Source organism: Sinocyclocheilus grahami, unplaced genomic scaffold, assembly GCF_001515645.1.
Source record: "Sinocyclocheilus grahami isolate Dianchi unplaced genomic scaffold, SAMN03320097.WGS_v1.1 scaffold32.1, whole genome shotgun sequence".
Lineage (NCBI taxonomy): Eukaryota > Metazoa > Chordata > Actinopteri > Cypriniformes > Cyprinidae > Sinocyclocheilus > Sinocyclocheilus grahami.
The window spans coordinates 5,458,006-5,481,797 of NW_015505211.1; the positions used below are offsets into that span (position 1 = coordinate 5,458,006).

Genomic DNA, 23,792 nt, shown 5'->3' on the forward strand with positions numbered 1-23,792 from the left:
TTACCTAAGAAGACCTGGCAAACTATTGAACAAACCTGTTTGAGATTGATACCAGTTATCTAAAAAGATGTGAAAAACAACACAAACAAAAATCTGACTCTTTATTGTACCGAAATCATATTGATATGTCACTTGCATAATAATTTGGAACACAGTGTATATTAGTCTGTCATTTTCTGTACAGAATATCTTTATGTTCTCTCTATTTCATCATTCAGTTATTTCCGTTTTATTATGTTATTGTTCGGTTTATCAGTCATTCTATCTATTGATCGTCTGTTTATCACGTTCTATCATTCTATCTTTTTGTACAGTGGGGAAAAAAAGTATTTAGTCAGCCACCAAAATTTTGTTTCTGGTGTCCTTTGATAGCTCTTTGGTCTTGGCCATGGTGGGGTTTGGAGTGTGACTGTTTGAGGTTGTGGACTGGTGTCTTTTATACTGATAACGAGTTCAAACAGATGCCATTAATACAGGTAACGAGTGGAGGACAGAGGAGCCTCTTAAAGAAGAAGTTACAGGTCTGTGAGAGCCAGAAATCTTGCTTGTTTGTAGGTGACCAAATACTTATTTTACCGAGGAATTTACCAATTAATTCTTTAAAAATCCTACAATGTGATTTTCTGGATTTTTTTTTCTCATTTTGTCTCTCATAGTTGAGGTATACCTATGATGAAAATTACAGGCCTCTCTCATCTTTTTAAGTGGGAGAACTTGCACAATTGTTGGCTGACTAAATACTTTTTTGCCCCACTGTATATCATTCTCTCAAAGACACTATCATTCTCTGTTCAGTATCTATTAGGGATGTTCATTTTAACCCTCTGAGGTCGATTAATGCGGATACGCGTTTTGAGGCATCTTCTCCTGATCATTTCAGTGACTTTAAAATTTTAGTTTTTCACTAAGCACGCATAAACGTTGTTTTCTCAAAAACACAATCACATACATACATGCTGCTCACATATTATTGTAGCCCAGTTTGTGCTGATTATGGTGCTACTAAACTTAGTCATTAAAATGTTTATTAGCAACTGAAAAAAGCACAAATGTCAGGACATGTCAAAACTTCTCCAGGGCCCAAAACACCCTCAGACCCCAGAGGGTTAACTGGTTAACCGACCATAAGAATTTTGACCGATTAATACAATCAGTTAAATGGTTTAAAAAGTCATTTAATTATTTATTTTTTCAGTAATTGTATCAAAATATAAAAAAAAAAAACAGTTTTTTAGGGGGGAAAACATAAGTTGCGTATAAGTTGCATTTTATTTTTTAATTCAGAAATAGGCCTAATGCCGACGTGAAATGTTTACAAACATTATAATAAACACTGTAAACATAGCTAGGCTGTTTTAGTTCCCCTCACTCCACAACAAATCCTTTTAATTAACAGTATTTAGAAAAGAACAAGAATTAAAAATATAAGAAGCTATAGCAATATAAACGACAAGCCAACACAAATTAATTTATGCTAAAATGAAACTGAAACCAACGTTGGGTCTCATTACACACAAAATCAAATGTTTTCGTATTCACGATGTATTTGAATGGCAAATTATGATTTATTATGTAGCTAGACTTTACTTGCGTTCCAATATCCATGTAAAACAAAATGTTTTGCATAACATCACGGCGGTGCGGTGATGACACTTAATGGCACAGATTTTACTAAATAGTTTTTTTTACTACATAGGTTTTTTTTCAATATGCTTGACTGACTGTATTTTATTATGATAATGAACAGGCTGCATTGTCAAGGTTGCAAAGCTTAACTGTGTGCGCGCATGCGGCGCCGGCGTTTTTTCCTTCTAAAAGTTGAAGCAACTATTCCTTTTAGTCCTAAAGATAATCGGAATTGTAAAAGGGTTTGCCTTTGTGTACTTTCACAATAAAAACTAATCTTTGTGCTTTTGTAAAATAAGCCTAAAGAAAAATAGGATGCCGCTTTCTGTCGTCGGTTTCCTTTCACTCAGCACCCTCTCTCGCTCTAAGCTCTTGGGGCGGGCCAGCGTCCTTTCAGTCTTCAGATTTCATTTCAGGTCTTTTATCTCTAGAGGACAAAGCAGCCCACTGGCCCTTATCAGAGAGACACACTCACGTATAACGCACACTCACACACTCTCTTTCTCTCTCTCTCTCTCTTTCTCTCTCTTTGTCCGGAAAGAGCTGTCAAGAGCTGTTTGATGGACTGAAGGATGAAGACCTGCCTCTCCATCCTCCTCTTCAACAGATCTGTCACACACATAGCTGCAGCCATGGGCAGGTTCTGCTCACCTGTAGGAGATCTGAATATTTTAGTATTCAGTGAAGTTGAAACTGTCTTCAATGGTTTATGTATGTCAGAGCTTTTTACTGTAAAGGGATCATATTTTATGCTTTATCCTTAAATTTTTTTGTCCACTTACCCAGTTAATAAAGGGTTCTCCTGCCAGAAGAGCCACAATTTAGATTTTCAGGACCATTTTCCTCTCTCTCTCTATGACCCTTAGAATTAAAAAGCCATTTTTGCTAATGTACCTTAAGACCTTTGTACAGACTTCAAAGTACTGGTATAGTTGTCATCCATCAGAGGCCAAATTACTGAATAGATTAATAGTATTTAAATATTGAGATGTGTCAAACATGAGAACCAAGAAGTTTGACTTGATTGATGTCAAACCTGGCTCAATGCACCTTAATATTTGCGATCCTTCACTGTTATCTGGGATGGATTAGAATTTACCTACTAAACTGATGTGATCACAGTTTTGTTTTTACAATCTGCAAATGCTGTTTTGTTGTCATATCCATGACGGCCATTTTTAAGCATTTTTTTGCAGCTTGGTTTTTTATAAATGTTCTTTGTGAACTGTTAAGGAAGCTTTGTGTGAATCTAGAGATTGTCTAAATAGTTTATAATTTTTAAATAAGTAAAAAAAATCCTGTTGTTAAAAAATTCTATTTATAATCAACATACACATTCTTGGAATGAGAAATCAACCCATTTTTGACCAAATTGGATTTCAAAGTAATAAACGCATATACAGTGGAAATATATAGGACGCCGACAACATGCTGTTTGCAGCAAAAAATAGAAAAGATGCTGTGTAGACGTTTTTGCAAATGATTGAGCATCACATATACACATTCCACCTACAAGACCAATATATGCTTTTGTGAGTACCTGCCCTTATAGAATAAATCACCATTAACATCTGAACACGTGTGAGAGTGTGTGTGCCTTGTTCTGTCACACCAGCGACGGCTCATTACACACAGAGATTTTTCTGTGCTGCGTGAATGTCATGGAGAGATGGATGCAGATCTCTCTCTCACACGTACAGTTTCTATTTTTACATGGAGGGATTGGTCTGATAAGACGTCAATTGCAGGGCTTTCTGTGCCAAAAGCTTTCTTGCTGAAGCTGATAAAGATGTCCAGAGCCAAGAGTGGCATGGTAACGGGGTGTGTGTTTATATTAAGGTTGGATACCGAAACCCGGTAACCGGTATGTACTAGAACCGAATCAGAACGCAGATTTCGGTGCCTCATTTCGGTGCCAGTTAAATGCCTGAGCGATCGATTGAAATATTTGTCCTGGTTCTCCAAAATGGACGTAAGAAGCATGGGCGTCGTTAGGCCATTTTTAGCAGGGCTATAGCAATTAGCACCATAAACTGTACACAAATTCATGATCGCCTCAGAGTCAGTCCCCTTTAAATTTCATATGAAAACGGCGGCAGACCTCGTCTCCTTCCCGTCTTTCAGCGTGCTCTTCAATCCGCAGACCGCGGCGGTCTTGCAGCGCGAGCGGACTCAAACAAACAGAGGACACAAGGTATGTGTTTATCGAATATCTGTATCTGTGCAGTTCTTTGTCATAAATACAGTTTACAAAAGGTCACGAGGGAGCAATCGGTTTCCCATCTACTGTAAAGTTTTCCCTGCGTTCACCCCTCATCACACCACAGCTGTTTCCTCCAGTGAAAATCTAGCCCTAAAGGGGTCCTATTATGCTTTTTTACTTTTTCAACTTTAGTTAGTCTTTAATGTTGCTGGTTGGGCATAAAAAGATCTGCAAATTTACAAAGCTCAAAGTCCACTTACACACAGTTTCTATTTTTACACGGAGGGATTGGTCTGATAAGACGTCAATTGCAGGGCTTTCTGTGCCAAAAGCTTTCTTGCTGAAGCTGATAAAGATGTCCAGAGCCAAGAGTGGCATGGTAACGGGGTGTGTGTTTATATTAAGGTTGGATACCGAAACCCGGTAACCGGTATGTACTAGAACCGAATCAGAACGCAGATTTCGGTGCCTCATTTCGGTGCCAGTTAAATGCCTGAGCGATCGATTGAAATATTTGTCCTGGTTCTCCAAAATGGACGTAAGAAGCATGGGCGTCGTTAGGCCATTTTTAGCAGGGCTATAGCAATTAGCACCATAAACTGTACACAAATTCATGATCGCCTCAGAGTCAGTCCCCTTTAAATTTCATATGAAAACGGCGGCAGACCTCGTCTCCTTCCCGTCTTTCAGCGTGCTCTTCAATCCGCAGACCGCGGCGGTCTTGCAGCGCGAGCGGACTCAAACAAACAGAGGACACAAGGTATGTGTTTATCGAATATCTGTATCTGTGCAGTTCTTTGTCATAAATACAGTTTACAAAAGGTCACGAGGGAGCAATCGGTTTCCCATCTACTGTAAAGTTTTCCCTGCGTTCACCCCTCATCACACCACAGCTGTTTCCTCCAGTGAAAATCTAGCCCTAAAGGGGTCCTATTATGCTTTTTTACTTTTTCAACTTTAGTTAGTCTTTAATGTTGCTGGTTGGGCATAAAAAGATCTGCAAATTTACAAAGCTCAAAGTCCACTTCAAAAGGAGATATTTTATTTAACAGAAATCACTTTTTCAAAAACTTCAAAGACTCGTTTGGACTACAACGCATATTTTCCGGGATTTATGATATCGCAAATACCGACAAATGGGACGAGACCTGGTTGAGCTGCACTAGAGAAGGCAACGAGTGTCATCACTATGTCAGAGACACGCTAGCTTTCCCAAGGCAGACGAACGTAGAGTAGTTACAATCATCCAGGTTTAAATCGTGTTCCTATTGATTTGATTTTGACGCAGTATTTACACTGATGCTCGTAGGCGACTATGGTAAGGGGCATGACATTTCCCGACCAGGCGCCGAGTGGTGCCAATCACAACACACACTGGCCCAGCTAACCAATCACAACACACACTGGCCCAGCTAACCAATCACAACACACACACTGGCCCAGCTAACCAATCACAGCACATTTCGAATTTCAGAAGGCGGGCCTTCATTTGATAGACTGGGGAGAGATGTGTTGTAATAATGTAAAATGTGTGAAAAATAATGTGTTTTTCGAACAACCTAGTATGAGAGCCTGTTCTAGTACCCCCCAAAACAAAATCAAGACTTTGTAAAAGAGCATAATAGGACCCCTTTAACACATATGAACACATACTTTATAAAACGATCATGTTGCTATTTTCATTTGAAAATTTTACAGTGCATGTGGCATACCATACAGTCATTCACAGAACTGATTAAAGACAGTGACTGACAGCACTCAGTCAATTCACTAACTTTAACTAAATATCAGAGTGATTGACAGAGATACAGTAGAAACATTGTGTGGTTTTGTATTAAATAATGACCCAGATCGTGAAATACATTTATTAACTCGGGAAATGCGAGCATCCGATGAGCATGTGAATGCTATATGTATATTTATTTGTAATGTTTTTTAATGTTATCCATCGTTGGTTTTTTTGTGGCTCTTTTTTTAAAGTATCGGTTCAGGCACCGTTTAGGCACCGGTACCGTTTTAAAAGTATCGATTTGGCACCGGTATTGTAAAAAACCCAATCGATACCCAACCCTAGTTTATATATGTGTGCATTTAAGAAAGTCAGCAGGTCGGGCTAATGAAGAGCCTCGTTAACAGGAGAGGAGATGATTAGGGCTTTTACACACAAACCCATCTGAAACGAGGTGGAGACAGAGATTTTTTTACGAGTATCAGGATGATTTCACAGGGCTAAAGTTAATGGTGTGACGTTACTGCAATCCATTCGCTGTTATTGCCTCTGTAGTCTCATATTAAGTATAGTTTTTACTGTTAGTTTGAGTATTTGAGTATTTACCTCATCTAATTCACAATGCGAAGCTCTCTTTGGACCAATGGCAAGCTTTTTTTAAATTACATTTCTTATTAAATGTATGTGCTGCTTTGCATTTATCAAGTTCCAAATAAAAACAGAAAATAATAAAATGAGATTAATTAGTTAATGCCGGCTGTGTTACACATAAACACACACTCAACATACCTCTCTCACCTCTTCCAAATTCCCTGTTTCTCTCACTAATTACACATTCAGAATTAATTAGCAGAAATGTCCCTCTTGAGTGCTAATTGTTGAACCTGAGAGGCAGTGTGCAGCTCTGGACTTGATCAGCGTTTTCACCTGGCTGTAATTTAGCTCAGAGTGTGTGTGTTTGTGTGTGTGTGTGTGTGTGTGAGAGGATCTCAGGACAGGATCCTCGCAGGTTTGTTTTCTTTATTTTTCTCTGAAGAATCCAACACTTTATTTGTCAGTTTCGTTTTTTTTTGTTGTTTTTTTTTTTTATCTCAGCGGCCCAGAAGCATAAATAAAAAGTGTGGAGATTTATTAATCTGCAGATTTCTTCATCGACCAGAGATCAAAATAACACACACATCTTAAAATAACACAATTTTTGCAGTGTCAATACTGACTTACAGGTTTTTGATTACAAACAGGCTGGACACAAAAGTCTAATAAACAGTCTAATAAAACTTTCAAATCAGTAAGATTTTAAACAAATTAATATTTTTGTTCAACAAAGGTGCATTAAATTGTTCATTAATGACAGTAAATACATTTAAAATAAATTCAGTTTTTTTTTACATTTCTATTCTTCTATCAAGTAATCCTGAAAAATGGGTACCACACAAATATTAAGCATTGCAAATGTTTTAACATTGATGATATTAATAAATGTTTTTTGAATGCCAAAACAGCATATTAGAAAAATTTTTGAAAAATAAAAAAGCTTAAAATGTATCCTTGTCATCATAGAAATAAATATATATTTTAAATATATTAAAATAGAAGTTATTTGACTGTAACTATTGCTGTATTTCATCAAATAAATGTAGCTTTGGTGAGCATAAGATGTAAAAAAAACAAATATTTTGAACGGTGGTGTATGTCATTATTATGAAAGGGGTCATGTGATGTGATTTCACGTTTTCCTTTCTCTTTGGAGTGTTGCAAGCTGTTCGTGAATAGATAAGATCCCTAAAGTTGCAAAGACTAAAGTCTCAAACAATATTCTTTATAAAAGTTAAGACTCGTCCACGCCCTCCTAAAACGCCTGGTTTAAACATGCCCCCACATGTCTACGTCACTGTGTGGGAAGATTTGCATAACACCGGCCAAATGTTCACGCAAAGAAAGGAGTAACTTTGACTCTCGCTGTAGTATTGTTGCTGCCGCTGCTGCCATGTCGTAGAGATGCTGTGTGTTTAGTTGTGAAAGCGAAACTACTTTGTTTGGTCTTCCAAAAGAGGGCACGACTAGAAATCAGTGGTTATGTTGTATTTACAACACTGTTCCAGAACAGTTCAAACCAAATATTTGTGTGTGTGCAACGCATTTAATGGAGGACTGTTTCCTGAACCTACAATGCCGGCTGTTCTGACTCACAACCTGTAATTATGTTTTCATATTTAAAGAATTTGCCACTGATGATTCAAATGCGAGTTTTGAGTAGTGTAGAGTAGCGCTTGTTGTTTGTCGTTTCTCCGATCACAAATGGTTTTATGTTTACGTGGCGCGATACGCAATGCAACGCATAAAAAGACAATATAAGTCATTATAATCCGTAATTCTGTCCATACTGGATGCAACAAATTCCTCGTTTATAATGGGTTTTATTGTTTTTGTCTCGTCTTTGTTCAAGTTAGCCGAACTCGAGCAAAGTAGTGTTTATTCGTTTTTACTGTATTTTTAACTCTCGATTGAGAAACATGGGCCCGTTGAATCTCCAATGGCGGTGTGGAATGGACCAGTGAGAGATTTATTTATTTATTCCTGTCTTCTCTTCCAGTGAAAAAAAGAATGTGATCCCTGACAGAGCTGACATTTAAAGCCCACACACACACCAGCAATGAAGACACTCGAGTGATCTCACATTTCCATCTCTCACACCGCTGATCTCTCACTGTCAGTAATGTGCTTCATAAGAGACTGCAGGAAACTCTCAGACTGAACATGAATATCTCGCTGAGCCTCACGTACGTCATAGAGATTTCATCACTCCTGATGATTATGAGAAAACATTGTATTGTTTGGCCCTCGTATTGTTTACACATGAAACACATCCTGTGTGTAATTCGGAGGCCATAATGTGTGCATATGTGTGATGTGCTGACTAATCTCGCTGTATGAGAGGCAGATCAGTTTAAACGGGGAAAAAAAATAGACTATGTAAGAGAGACGGAGCTTTGCGGTGGAGTTAATTCCTCCTGGCCGCATCCCAGACGCTCTGCTGAGCGGCACGCTGGAGCACCTCCCAATTCCGGGCCTCCGCATTTTGATTAATCCAACGAATTATACCAATTACACTCCACTGGGGATCCGAACAAACCCAGTGAGCTGTGAATTCAAACAACCGGTGGCATCCCATCAGTCTCCTAGGCTGGTTCTGCTCAGCTCTGGTCATCCGAAATGGAATTAATTTAGTTTTTCTTGCTCTAATCGTTGGTATTGTTTAAGATGAGACAGACTCATGTAAGCTAACGACTCTTAAATACTATCACTTCCTTTTATCTGTGTCAGAGGTTCATCTCGGCGTGCCAGCGCCAATATTCTTCATTACAGATGAACTGATCCATTGTGTGCCTTTTTAAAAACAGTGGCGCACACATACAGAGTGTAGTCTGAGTGCCCACCAAAAGCCTAATTGAGTTTAATCAATGCTACTTTATGTTGGGCTCACTTTAAATGTTCAGCGCCGTCTGATTCATCTGAAGGGCTGCTCACGCTCGGTGCTTTTCAAAAGCATCATTGAAATTCTAATGCAATTACAGAAAGACTGAATGCACAGATGGAGTATTCTGCTCTTCCTTATTTTCTCCTCTCCTATTTTCTCCACTTCCTCCTTTTATTCTCATCTCTTCTCCACTTGTCTCAACCTTTCCTTTTCGTCTCTCATTTCTCCTCGCTTCTTTTCTCAGCTGTCTCCTCTTACTGTCTCATATCCCCTTCTTTTTGTCTCATTTTATTTCAAATCATTCTCATTATCTTCTTCTCTATTCTTTTTATTGTCTCCTCTGTTTTCATTTCTCCTCTCCCCTCATCTCATTATCTAGTCTCCTCTCTTCCCTCCTTCTCTTCTCCTCTCACTCTCATTCTCACTATCTTTCTTTTTTCCCACTTCTTTCTCTTTTTATTTGCATCTCTTCTCCCCTTGTTTCATTCTATTGTCTCCAATCTTCTCAATTTCTCCTCACCTCTCTTCTAATTTCCTCTTGTCTCCTCTCACTCTCATTCTGTGCTCTTCATCTGCTCCTTGTCTCCTCCCTTCGCTTATCCTCTTGTTCTCATCTCCTCTTTTCTCATTTTCTCCTTCACTTTCCTCTCTCCTCTCCCCTCATTCTCTCATCTAATTTCCTCTCATGTAAGTCTCCTCTCATTCTCTCTCTCTGTTATGCTTTCTACTCTCTTCTGAACTATAAACTATCCCCAAATGGTCTGTTTCTGTAATCCGGAGTCAATCCTCTTTCTGTTCATCATCTCCCTTCTATTCAAGCGTTATTTTATTACATATTGTGTTCTATTTAAATCAGCCTCTCTTCTCAGATGAATAAAAATGTTGGATATCTGTAGCTGCTGGTGACCTTCACAAAAGCTGTGCATTCAAAAGAGACTCCAGCCCAAAAGAACCTCATCAGAACTGTGAATGTGCATTTGGCAAGGAGCCCGACCATCCCACGGTCCTTTAATGATGCCCATCTTCGTATCTTTGATGTGGAGGAATGGCGATGTCAGATGTGGAATCTGTGGGTTCTGGGACATGTGCGGCAGGGGGTTTTGCTCTTAGGAGAGTCAATCTCTTAGAATTGGAATTGGAAATCAAAGGCATATCATGCAGCAGGGGAAATGGCATTTTCATAAACATATGTTTGACTGTGAGCTAGTCTAAGAGCAGACACATTCACATATTCACTGAACATCAATTTCTACCTTACGTTCACATTTAAACATTTGCTTTTAATCTCTATTTATTAAATAAATAGAACTCTAAACTGGTAGTAAATATAGAATATACAGTTAACAAAGCTGCTCTTGTTATATGATTTCTGCTACTTTCTCTTTTTCATTTCCTTTTTCTTTTACGCTCATGCTCTTGGGAAGGGGGCTCGTTCAAATGAGAGGTAGGGCAGTGTGTGTCTGGAAGTAGGACACAGGAATGGATGGCCTGTGCTGTTAGCTGACCTACATTGAGACAGACAAAATAGTTTCCCAGCATTCTGTGAGGCACCTCACCTGCAGAACATACACATATTTGCATTTTGCTTTTGCATTTATGGCCCTTACAGATGCTTTTTAGCAAACTGATTCAAAACCTATGCACACCTATACATACATACACACACACACACACATATACAACACCTATTGCATGGCAAATGCATTTGATTTTCATTTTGTATAATGAATATTTCTTTTGCATTTGGTGTAAATATGCTTCACTGAATTGTTTATTATGGCTATAAAAGGATGTTAGACTACTAAATATGAAAAGCAGTAGCATACTGTAGTTAAAACTTACTTGAAACCTCTATAATATAATCAAGCTCAGACCAATCAAGTGGACCAAACAGTGTTGTGAGTGAAAAAAAAACAATTTATCTTTGCTTTAGCTTTGAAAATTGGCTTAGATATCTTTTTGGTCCACTTTGTTGTTTTTTTTCGCTTGATGAATCTTGAATATTGTTGACCTACGTTTTCAAATTAAACTATAATTTGGAGGCAAATATCTTTTTTTTTGTATTTTTATTTATTTTTTTACAAATTAATCTACTCTCAGCCTAGGGTTACATCCATTTATATATGCTAGTGTTATATCTGTAAATGTCATAACTTTCACATGGTATTGCAAGGTGGTCTGGTTAAACCCTCAAGCCTTCATTTGCACAGAGCACTGAAGGAGGACCTTTGAAAGTGTTTTTAATATGCTTATTCTGTTATCTCCATAGACAGAATAAGTGGCTAATTTCCTTTCCTGTGTCATTATTATCTTCCTACAACTATACGTTATTCCTGTTAACAGGCCTAAATATTTGGCATTTGAATGTGAAACTACATTGTTGCACATTCACGCTGCACATTGTAAAGCAAACTGAGCTCAGGCCACCTTTTAAGACGGTCCAAGTTCGATTCACTTTAAAATTAATTTGCAGCACTCATTTGTTACACTTTTAGACCCCTGAAATGTTTATGTAAAAGCACAAAAACATGGAAGGAAAAGCTGTCGCTTTCAACCATGTAGCCTTCACTGAGAAGTCTAGAACATACTGATTCAAACTGACAGTATGGAAAGCCAAGATGACCTGAAGTATTCATTAAATTAATAGGGAATTTGCAAGCAGAAGGCGACACACACAAGCACACATTTCCTGAAAGCAAGGCATACAGTAAATAAAGCAGCAAGATTTTGCCTTTTTGTCCTCCACCACCCTAGATGCACACAAACACGCATCTGCATATACAAAAAATACAGTAGTTAATCCCATAAATGACATTTCACATTGATTTTGAACATTATACACTGACAATCTGAAACACTGCTCAAAACAGGCATCAGTGTGAAACAGGACCATGTCTTGTTCATGGGTGTGTGTGTGTGTCGAGTAAATGTCTTTGGAAGCCGTTATTTATCTATGTTCTGATCTGAGCTGATGTAACTATCGTCTTTTAATGGCTTGGATTCACTGGAGGGTTTTCAGATGAAAAAGCACTCAAGGCTTTCTCTCTCGCTCTGTCTCTCTCTCTGCTTTTAATTGGCTGTAGGGGCCACAGGTCTGATTTTGATGAAGTCAATGGAGCCGACGGCCAAAAGCGCAGTTAATACTCAGGCTGTGAGGGGTTAGAGTAGCTCATCGCAGAGGATTCCTCGGAAAACATTGCAGGGATTTATTTGAGCCCCATTGCTTTGATTTGTGCTTTTGTTTTTATTAATGAAACAGTCGTTAAATGCCAGAGTAACAACACTGATAAATCATCTGACTCTCTCTTTCTCGTAGTAATTGGTCTCTTTCGACATCCTCAGACAAAACACTCGTTACGTCAGCGTTTTGTTCTGAATGGAGCTGTCTGCCGCCACGGACTCCTCAGAAGATGTTCACTCTGTTTTTGTCTAAGTAATTTCCTTCAGTGCTGTGAGTGCCTGTCTTCTGCATTACATTGACAGAGAGGGTCATGGGTGTTATTTAGCAGCACATGTCAATCTGATACACCTGTAGGTCATGTACCTTCTGATCTGCAAGGTGACCATCACTGCTTGCTATTTCTAAATTCAGGACCGGATTAAACCAGTCTTTCTCTGATAGGCTGTACAGTGGGTTATTTGTGTGAATAGGTCTTAAAGGTTTATCTGGACATAGTGCATGCTAATTTCACCTATGTTTACATTTAGATTTATATCACTTTAAGTGAGTTTTAGATGACTGCCAAGATAATCTTTAAAAATACTATAAAATGTTATCTTTAGCAAGTCTCAAAAATATTATGCATTTTTCATACTCAAGTTATATCACACAAACATGAATTATGAATGTCTGAATATTAGCATGGATGTTATTTGGTCTGTAGGCACAAGACAGTAATTGTTCCTCGGTGAATCAGTAGATTCATTGATTTATTCATAAAGACAATAACTTGTATTGTTCCTGATTGAATCACTGTTTTTGAACAAATCTGAGGAGTAAATGTTTGAGTTACTTATTTTTAAAAGAAGTACCTACCCAACGTATGTGATTTAGGCAGTCACTTGCAGTTCTTGAATGAGTGTTTTTTGACTAATTGGATGAGTGAGTGTTTCAATCTTAAACTACTTCAGTCTAATACACGAGTTTCACAATTTGAGTTGAATTACTGAAATAAACGAACTTTTCTATGACATTCTTATTTTTAGATGCACCTGTATTTATTCTTAAAGACGGCCGCTTGTTTATTTCCTGAATGAATCAGTGTTTCGATGATTTGTTTGTGAATGATTCAATGACTCACAAGACAGTCACATGTTTTGTTCCTTAAAGATGTTTTTAATAGGGCTGCACGATAAATCGCATGCAATATTTAATGCGCATCTTGTCAGTAAAGCCGGTTCTGTAATTGGCGGTAAATCTCCATCACATGCATGCTTTCACATGGAGCAGCATTTACTACACAGAGCCTTTGTTCAATGACAAGCTGCACAAAACCACGATCATATATAAACGTGGTTTTGCGCAGCTTGTCAGTGAACAACTGCTCTGTAGTAAATGCTGCTCCATGTGAAAGTACGCACGTGATTGAGATTTACTGCTGATTACCGAACCGGCTTTACAGACAAGATGCGCAATTAATATCGCATGCGCTTTATCGTGCAGCCCTAGTTTTAATGAATCATTTGCTTGAGTGATTCAGTGACTCACTCATAAGTAGTCACTCGTTTCGTTCCTCAATGAATCAGTGTTTGTGAACAAATCATTTGTGTAAATGATTCAGTGACTCACTCATAAAGACTCACTTGTTTTGTTCCTGAATGACTTCCGTGTTTTGAACAAATAGTTTGCGTGAATGATTCAGTGACTCACTCATAAAGACCACTTATTTAATTCATAAATAAATCAGTGTTTTTGAGTGAATTGCTTGAATAAATGACTCACTGATAAATGCAGTTACTTGTCGCCATCTGCTGGTATAACAATGCAACCATCAGAAACTGCACAAATACTCTAAAACGGACCAATCATATTCAAGGACTGGACCAAAAGGTTGAATACTTGACATTATAATGTTGTGATGTTTAAATTCACTCTTAGCATTTAAATTGTTTCATTTTTAATTTATTTAGACAGTTTTTAATAACAAAAAGCAGTCTGTCATTTTACATATGGTTCTTGGTCAGAAGGAGCTGCAAAGAGGACCAGACTTGGTCCATTGAGTCTGGCTTTATAAGACTATGCATACAGTATCTCAAATGTCCTCTTGCATTAGTGTGTGTGGTTCGAAACGAAACCCAACACCAGTTCTGCTCTGTCCTCAGTGCTGTTGACCCCTCAGTTCTGCAGTATGACCTCCATGATTCCTGCTGCGCTCACCCCCCAGGGCCTCTTCAGCACAGCAGATGGCTAAAGCACCAGCCATCCACGGTTATTAAGACCAACAGCGTCCCTGTGGCTCTGAGGACAATCAACACCTCTCTCTCGCTTTCCCTTCACAACTTTCTCTTCACCTTAGACAATCTGCTTTGACTCCAGCACTCTGTCCACTGGCGCAGGTGGTAAGAGTTGTTAGCAGCCGTTTTCAGAGCGCCGTTCTGACAAAAATGCATCTCACACTTGCTATCCGAGAGTAATCAGCCCACGTTCATCTTTCTCTCGCGAGTTACCAGGTTTCCTCCTCGCCACACAGCACTAAATCCATTAAAATGGGAAATCAATGAGACATTAAGTGATCTTTGCATAAAAGCAGATTGTGCTGGTGGCGGCTAGACGTATTTAAAGTAGAGCACATCAGAGAGAAAGTTCTAGAAGACCATAATTTGCTCGCATAAGATGAGGCAGAGGGAAAGTGGCAGCAGTTAAAGTTCATGCGCTGTCAGACTCCATTTGAAAACGTTGACTCTCTCTCTCTCCCTCATCTGGGGATTTTTAAATTGAGCTAAATGCTAAACAGCCCCCCAAGCACATTTACGGAAACACACACAAGTTGGCCAGTGTGCTCATTAAGATATGAAAAAGCTGACATCTGTTGAAGCACATCAGAGTGACGCTCAAAAACACACACTCGACACGGCTAATAGCAGGAGTTTAGTTTAAGTATAGTCAGATGGGGGAGAGAATCTAATAAACACTGGTATGGAGGTATGGAGATCCATTACACACACAGGACGATCAGTCTTATATTACACTGCATGGGGAGAAATCATTAGCATCCTGTTGGAAACATGTGGTGGGCCATGTCCTCTGTCCTGTAAGGAGAGCTACTTAAGCCAAAATGACCGCAGTCAGAGATGAAGTTATAGCAGTTAAACTACTGTTGTTTCGGGAGGCATGTCTGATACCGGTACATTGCTAATGAATTGTGTGTAAATCACAGATATTACAATACTATACAATTTGTCCAAAAAAATTAAAAATAATACAATAAAAACTAATATCAACTAATAATGTCATTGTATATGCTACAAATGAATTTAGCCATCACAAAATATAATGTATAGTATACAATTTGCTAAAGATTAGGTGTTATTAAATTATTAGTGTTTTGTTCATTTTTGTTGTGTTTGTTGTTTTGAGTTGGCAAAGGTAATCTAAATGTAAAATTGGGTGAAATGCACCAGTGTTTATTTTGTGTGTATGATGCATTTTGTGTATGTATGTATATACTTGTGTATGTGTGTGGATATATATATACATATATACACACACACAAAAAAAAAAAAAAAAAAAAAAAAAAAAAATATATATATATATATATATATATATATATATATATATATAAGGATAAATTAACATTGAAATGAAAATTGAAACGAGTATGAATAATTATATATCTGATACTGGCTAATGTAAATCCATTACTGTCTGCTACAGTAAATAAAAAAAAAAATAATAAAAAAAGGTTATATATCATAAATATCTATAAACAACGGCAAAGACATTATTGGAAAATGCTTGTAGACATGGGGTCACAATTTCCTTTCTAAAGTGAGAATTATTTTATAAACTCAATTTAGCTTAGGGATGTCCTGTTTACTTGCTTTTGTGCACATCAACACTCTTGATATTTTAATGATATTTGGTGTTGGAAGCCCTTGTAGCAGCCATGTACACACAGTTTTGTTTTTCCAGTAGACCAGTGAAAACATGTGCACCTTACTCCTTGAAATAAATCCAGCCAATTAGTTTTTAAACAGTTTTTGTGCACAAAATGCATCAGACAGTCCAAATCTGAAGCTGAGACTAGTGTCTGCATGTTTGACACCAGAGAGACTTGTCTAGTTTCGTTCCGTTGCAGGATGAGTTTGCATCATCATTAAGTAAAACGGAGACATCAGCCTCAATTCTATTCCAGATTCTCTCACATCTGTCTGAGCGAATGAAGCTCTGGGAGCCGCCACACCAGGGAACTGAGCGGATGCCACACTCAGCTGAGATGAGCATATGTTTCTTCTCTAAAGTGTTTGCTCTTCAGGGTGTGCGGAGACTTGGACGACTCTCTGTGGTGTGTGTGCGTGATCGTGGATGTACGAAAGCGAGTGGGCGTTTTGTTAACACAGAGGTCAGACTGTCCCAGAGCTGGAGACTCCGTTATCACAGCACTGCCCCCTTCAGACTCCTGAAGGAATCACATGATGCCTTGAAGCCCGGGAGCTTGTCCAGATTTAGCAGCGCCTGGGTGTTGTGGTCACACCATGACGTAAGAGTTCTCTAGAGAGCGCAGGTGTATGTGTGATTCTCCGTCTGAAATCTGCCGTGACAAATGGTTCCTGATGGCTGATTTGTCGGCGGTCTTTTCTTCTGCGTTTTCAAGATCACCCTCCAGGCAACAAACACACACACATACCCTTCTGCTCTCAATATTTGCAAAGTGACAAAAGCTGCTTCTACAAGAGCAGAGAAAGAACAGAGAAGATAGATGTTCAGACCAAAAGCAATTTGCATTTTCTATGACAGTTGGAGATTTGAAGGGACATGAGCGAAAGTTAAACTTTATGCAAACAAGCAATGACGTGTATGATCTGTTTCCTTTAAAGCTGCATACTGCAGTGCAACCAACAGTACGACTTCAAGTAATCATTGTCAATGTGAATACAACTTTTCACTTAAGTTTGCAAATGAGGTCTGCTATGATTGGCTAACCTCTTTGCATATGAAATGGGCTGTGAATGATCATCAAACACTGTACAGTGCTGTGTTATGAGTGTGTCCTCTCTTTCTCTCAGAGTAATGTGTGTTTGTGTCAAATGGTCTGTTATCTCCTCATATCACTGGAGCATCCACATGCTGCTACAGTCTGCTGTGCTTGACCTTTGACCTCATGCTTTTATTCTGATGCCCAGCTGACCGCTGGAGGACAGAATAGCCCTGCGTAGATCTTTCATCTTTTAAAAGGTGGAGATAAGAATTAGGGTCAAGACAAAATACAGCACTGCCTTTGAAAAATGACTCCAGTAGTTTTTTTTTGTGTGGAAGGCAAGACTTTTGCAGTTGTTTCCTTCTCTAGGTGCAGGACATACAAAACAGATCTGTTTCTCAGAAACTAAAAAACATTTTATTGCTCAGAGGATACTTTTCATAGCACATCATATTTAATGTATTGCTCAGTAACATTTCATTTAATGAATTTCAGGAAAAACATTGAAACAATTTTGAAACATTTCTATAAAGTAATTGGATAAAAAAAATGTTAAAAGTATTTTAATTCAACATTTTTATGTGTAGTCATTTGTGCTTTCCCCCCTCCTCATCAGTCAGTTTAGAAATAGCATGTTTCATAACTGGTAACAGTTGTGTAGGTGTGAGTGTGTACAGTATGTAGAAAGCACATGACTCATTAAAGGTCTGCCTGATCTCTGCTAGACTACACAAATACACAAACACCAGCCATTAGCAGCATCTGAACACACTTTATGCAGTCTCCCATTCAATCGATCCTCCACTTTTCTGCGAGTCTCTAGCACACAGCTCTTGTGAAATGATCAGAATGGTGTTTGTGTGTGTTGTGCGACTGAAAGAGCATCCTGTCTTTATAAACAAACAGTGAGTAAAGTGTTTATCGTCCTCTCTGGTTGTTTTCCTTTGTGTTCTCACCGTTGGCCTCCTCTTAACACCTAGGAATAGAAAATCATTTCCCCTAGTGAGTCGCAGATTCGGCGGCAGTGAAAAGCATTACTCTTTCTCTCATTATAATAAAAGCACAGACAAATCCTTGTTAAGCCTGGATGAACTGAAAGGGTTAAACTTCTTATTTCATAAATATTGAAAAAAGAAGACAATCCCACGGTCAGAGACTGATTCAGGGATCTCCAGCCCCGCATTTACATTAAAACGGGAGCTTGTTATACGGTGAAATTTCAATGAAGGCACCGCAGAACGCATTTAATGAAATTCAGATGTGGCTCTATGAATCTCATTAACAGTCTTTGTGCTTTTCTGCTGTCCGATTTCCCCCTTGTCTGCCCAGTTGTGAGAGAGATTTCATCAGCGGCTTTCAAAAAGACAATGTCTGTTCAGATCTGAACTCCCCACACTCTCTCCTCTGACGGAGGCCGAAATCTGTCGGAGTTTGAGTTCAAAAGGTACACGACTGACTCTTCCTCTGTTTCTGTCTCTCTTTCCACAGGCTTCGGCTTCGTAACGTTTGAGAATGAAGACATTGTAGAGAAAGTCTGTGAAATTCATTTTCACGAAATCAATAATAAAATGGTAAGTTTGCCCGTTTTCAATTTCTGAAGGTGATTGAGGGATTAATATTTTATTTCCCATTTAGCACAATCCTAACAGCATGCAGTTGTAAGCGCTGTGAGTGTGTAAAGTGTTGGGCAGTGGCCAGAAAGTGTGTAAAGTCTTGGGCAGTGGCCAGAAAGCGTGAAATTGTGTGTGAAAACATTTTGATCAGTCAACAAGAGTCAGAAACTTTCCCCTCTCCCCTTCATTTATAAATGCATGCATCATGACTTACGGGGCTAAAAAGAGAGAGAGGATGAAAGGTAACTGGCACATGTTGAGTTCATTAAATCAGGATTATCACCCCCCAGGCCCCCCAGTATTGGGCAGAACCAGCAGATGGGCTGCCAGTGTTAGCTTTCAGCTTGCAAATAAATGTTTTCCCTTAAAATTAGAAAGACCTAGTCTTAGCCTCATATGGGCCAACCACAGACTGTATATGCAACGTCTGATGTGTGTTGCATAGTCACTGTTGTCAAAGTTTGCCAGGTTAATGTCAGGTTTGTCAGGTTCAAATTTGAAAGAAAAAAAAAAATAGCCAGTATTTTTATATACTCCTAAAGAGTTTTACATTTACCCACCTTAAATATCACAGAAAATTACATTTTAGGACAGAGCCTTCCTGTCTAGATGGCCAATTTTTGGACGCAGTAGTCCTGGCTATGTGAAGCTATTTGAACTTTTGTAATATGGTTTATTATTAAATAATACATTATTAGTAAATCATTTATTATCTATTATTAAACTCAAAATGATTGTTCAAATATTTTTGATATTTTATAATTATTGTAAATATACTACCGTTCAAAAGTTTGAGGTCAGTAATATTTATTATTTTATTCATAAATAGTACATTCATTCTTGTACACAAACTGACAGTCACCACTGATAAGATACTACTAAATATTGTAGAAACTTAATTTTCTGTATCGTAAAAAGCGCTATACAAATAAACTTGAATTGAATTGAATTATTCAGCAAGGACTGAGGGGACAGTTAAGGCATATAATATTCTAAAAGGTTTCTATTTTAAATAAATGCTGTTTTGTAATTTTCTATTCATCAAGCAATCCTGAAAAAAAGTTAATCACTGTTTCCACTTAAATATTAAGCAGCACTACTGCAGATTGAGCAGCAAATCAGCATTTTAGAATGATTTCTGAAGGATCATGTAAGAAGAATGGTTTGTACAAATATATGCCTGCCTTAGCAGAAGCATGAGTTGATGGGAGGATGTTTTACATTTAGAGAAACTGCCCCTGCTGGGCTCTCTGCTGTGGTTGACAGGAGCGGTGTGGTGGAAAGCATTGGTTTGGATGGGGTCTCCTCTGAGGATCTCTCTCACACTGATACTCGTCCCTGCACCCTGTCTATGCATATACCCTAGGCTCATGGGACAGAAGTGGGGTAGCACAGAATATCACGAGCAGAGGATCAAACCCCTCAAGATCTTTTTCCATCACAGACAGGTTGTTCCTGAGCCCAGAGACAAATCCGTGAGCGCGGAGCCATGCAATCGATTTTTCTGTGATAGTCCATCATGTGGTTCTGTTGTTCAAAGGGCTGTGTAAGGATCCCCCCGCCAGCCCAAAAAGCGGAATCCAGCGGCCTGGTTGAAGGTTTAATGCGTATCCGGTCTTTTACTTGCGCTTCTGAATTTATCAGGACTTAATTTCAATTTTGTCTAGCTCCGCGTTCAATCTGACTCCAATTTCACGTGATCAGTTTTTAATTAGAAATATTGCCTAACTTTAATGATCACAAATATTAATTTAGATATTCGATTATTCCTGACTCACTATACTTTCACTTATCCGTTCACTGGGGACCTAATGTCTCTTTCAAGTCTCACGCTGGCCTTACGTGGATCTTACGGTCACAAACTCGCCAGTCTGATGCTAGTCAGAGGGTGTAGGTAGACTAATACCTATTTTGCCTGCCGCCTACTGCTTGCTTATTACAAAAAGTGTAATTCACTTAGTCCTTTCCCGTACAACTTGGTAACATCGGCGATAGACAGAAATCAGAAGGTCTCCGATGACGTGCCTACTGCTCCTATCATTCACAAGCCTTCAGTTTGACCTATCCTGGCCGTAGATTTGCGGTAACAAAAGCCTCCTCACAGTTTACTAGTCATAATGATTTTAGGAGAGTTCAGAATAAATCAAATATAACAATTTATTATCAGTCAGGTAAATATGTATTATGCCAATTACATAGACAATTCAAAGATATTAAATCAATACAAGACATCAAATTCTCAAAGACAAATCTAAGAGTAAGATGCATACCTGACTTCGTGTGAAAAATACATAGTGTGAATTTTGTGGACACCTTCACACTACGGGCTTTCTGGCTACAGAATCGCCCTGACTGATTTGCAACTTTCCCTTAAATACTACCAGAACAAAGACAGAGAAATCTTTAAATCAGTTGTAAAAACATAAAAGACCTTTTGTTTGTTAGTTTCTGTGATCCAGGGTCACACCCGGCTGGAAACATTCTCACAGACCCCTAAAGGGGGACACACCCCCTCCTCAACACAACACAATTCTACAAAAGTGTTAAGTCTTTCTCACAATATAAATGACTACTTTGAAATTGAAACCAATTTACCAATCGCACAAAGACCTTTAAAATGACACTAAACATGAAGGGGAAAAACAACAGGTTCACAAGATACATGATCTGTGGGATATGCATATTCTTAATGAACTTTGGGTGAAACCTTTTGGGGGAAAAGAGGGAGAGGCAGAGAGGCCAGGGGGAGAAGGGGGTCGTAAATGGGCGAGGAGAGAGGCGTTGTTTGCTCTCTTTGAAGATTTCTTCTCCAGATAAGTTTTATTGTTTTATTGCATGGTGTCTGTTTTGTGTGAGTTCCTGAGTATTGGTTTCATGAAGAGTTAATTTCATAAGGAAATAAATTCAATCCTTTCAGTTGCACGACCTCTCATTTCTGTTCTGATTATCTCTCCTACCATCCATTCACTGTCACTTTATAAGACCGGCGCAGACCATTAATATACGGTAAATAATTGTAATGGTAGAATAGGCTGTTTGTTTATGGGAAATGATGAGACCTGATTGCTTTCTAGCTTTGCACTTTTGCTGACCAGTGGAGCTACACATGCGATTGAGGCTGTTTTCACACTTGGTTTGATTTTTTTGGTCTGAACCAGAGTACACTGCCATAAGGTGAGCGGTATGATCAAAATCTTATATCACGGTTTGAGTCATTTCAAAACTAGGATAAAAAAATATCAGTCTCTTTTGTTTGGCACATATTTATAATCACACACATAGACTAGTTGTGACGTTATGAAATGACAAAGCCATTGTTTGTGAATATTAACTTGGTTATAAACAAATAATTGCTTTTTGTTTTATACTATTTGTAGGGATGCACAATATATCAGTATCATATTGGACAAGATTTTTTAAACTGATTGATTATCACAAGATATTGGATATTTTATTGTGCATGCTCATTTCCCATTTTTACATTTAGAATACCTTTAAAGGCACAATATGTAAGATTTTTTTATTAAAATATCCAAAAACCACTAGAACAGTGTTATATATTTTGCTGACTTGTGTACTTACAGGTGCATCTCAATAAATTAGAATGTTGTGGAAAAGGTCATTTATTTCACTAATTGAACTCCAATTGTGAAACTCGTGTATTAAATAAATTCAATGTACACAGACTGGAGTAGTTTAAATCTTTGATTCTTTTAATTGTGATGATTTTTGGCTCACATTTAACAAAACCCACCAATTCACTCTCTCAACAAATTAGAATATGGTGACATGCCAATCAGCTAATCAACTCAAAACACCTGCAAAGGTTTCCTGAGCCTTCAAAATGGTCTCTCAGTTTGGTTCACTAGGCTACACAATCATGGGGAAGACTGCTGATCTGACAGTTGTCCAGAAGACAATCATTGACACCCTTCACAAGGAGGGTAAGCCACAAACATTCATTGCCAAAGAAGCTGGCTGTTCACAGAGTGCTGTATCCAAGCATGTTAACAGAAAGTTGAGCGGAAGGAAAAAGTGTGGAAGACAAAGATGCACAACCAACCGAGAGAACCGCAGCCTTATGAGGATTGTCAAGCAAAATCGATTCAAGAATTTGAGTGAACTTCACAAGGAATGGACTGAGGCTGGGGTCAAGGTATCAAGAGCCACCACACACAGATGTGTCAAGGAATTTGGCTACAGTTGTCGTATTCCTCTTGTTAAGCCACTCCTGAACCACAGTCAACGTCAGAGGCGTCTTACCTGGGCTAAGGAGAAGAAGAACTGGACTGTTGCCCAGTGGTCCAAAGTCCTCTTTTCAGATGAGAGCAAGTTTTGTATTTCATTTGGAAACCAAGGTCCTAGAGTCTGGAGGAAGGATGGAGAAGCTCATAGCCCAAGTTGCTTGAAGTCCAGTGTTAAGTTTCCACAGTCTGTGATGATTTGGGGTGCAATGTCATCTGCTGGTGTTGGTCCATTGTGTTTTTTGAAAACCAACGTCACTGCACCCGTTTACCAAGAAATTTTGGAGCACTTCACGCTTCCTTCTGCTGACCAGCTTTTTGAAGATGCTAATTTCATTTTCCAGCAGGATTTGGCACCGGCCCACACTGCCAAAAGCACCAAAAGTTGGTTAAATGACCATGGTGTTGGTGTGCTTGACTGGCCAGCAAACTCACCAGACCTGAACCCCATAGAGAATCTATGAGGTATTGTCAAGAGGAAAATGAGAAACAAGAGACCAAAAAATGCAGATGAGCTGAAGGCCACTGTCAAAGAAACCTGGGCTTCCATACCACCTCAGCAGTGCCACAAACTGATCACCTCCATGCCACGCCGAATTGAGGCAGTAATTAAAGCAAAAGGAGCCCCTACCAAGTATTGAGTACATGTACAGTAAATGAACATACTTTCCAGAAGGCCAACAATTCACTAAAAATGTTTTTTTTATTGGTCTTATGAAGTATTCTAATTTATTGAGATAGTGAACTGGTGGGTTTTTGTT

The 23,792-nt window shown here is 38.6% G+C and overlaps 1 protein-coding gene across 1 annotated transcript in view; it reads left to right on the plus strand.

Annotated features, from left to right (window-relative positions):
• Positions 1-4,524: 4,524 nt before the first annotated feature.
• Positions 4,525-23,792, plus strand: part of LOC107578918 (RNA-binding protein Musashi homolog 2-like) — a 48,598-nt gene continuing 29,330 nt past the window's right edge. Inside the window, exons 1-2 of the mRNA XM_016264822.1 lie at positions 4,525-4,589; positions 18,663-18,745. Of these exons, the coding sequence (XP_016120308.1) occupies positions 18,743-18,745 (3 nt within the window). The 5' untranslated portion in view covers positions 4,525-4,589; positions 18,663-18,742. The remainder of the gene's footprint in view (positions 4,590-18,662; positions 18,746-23,792) is intronic.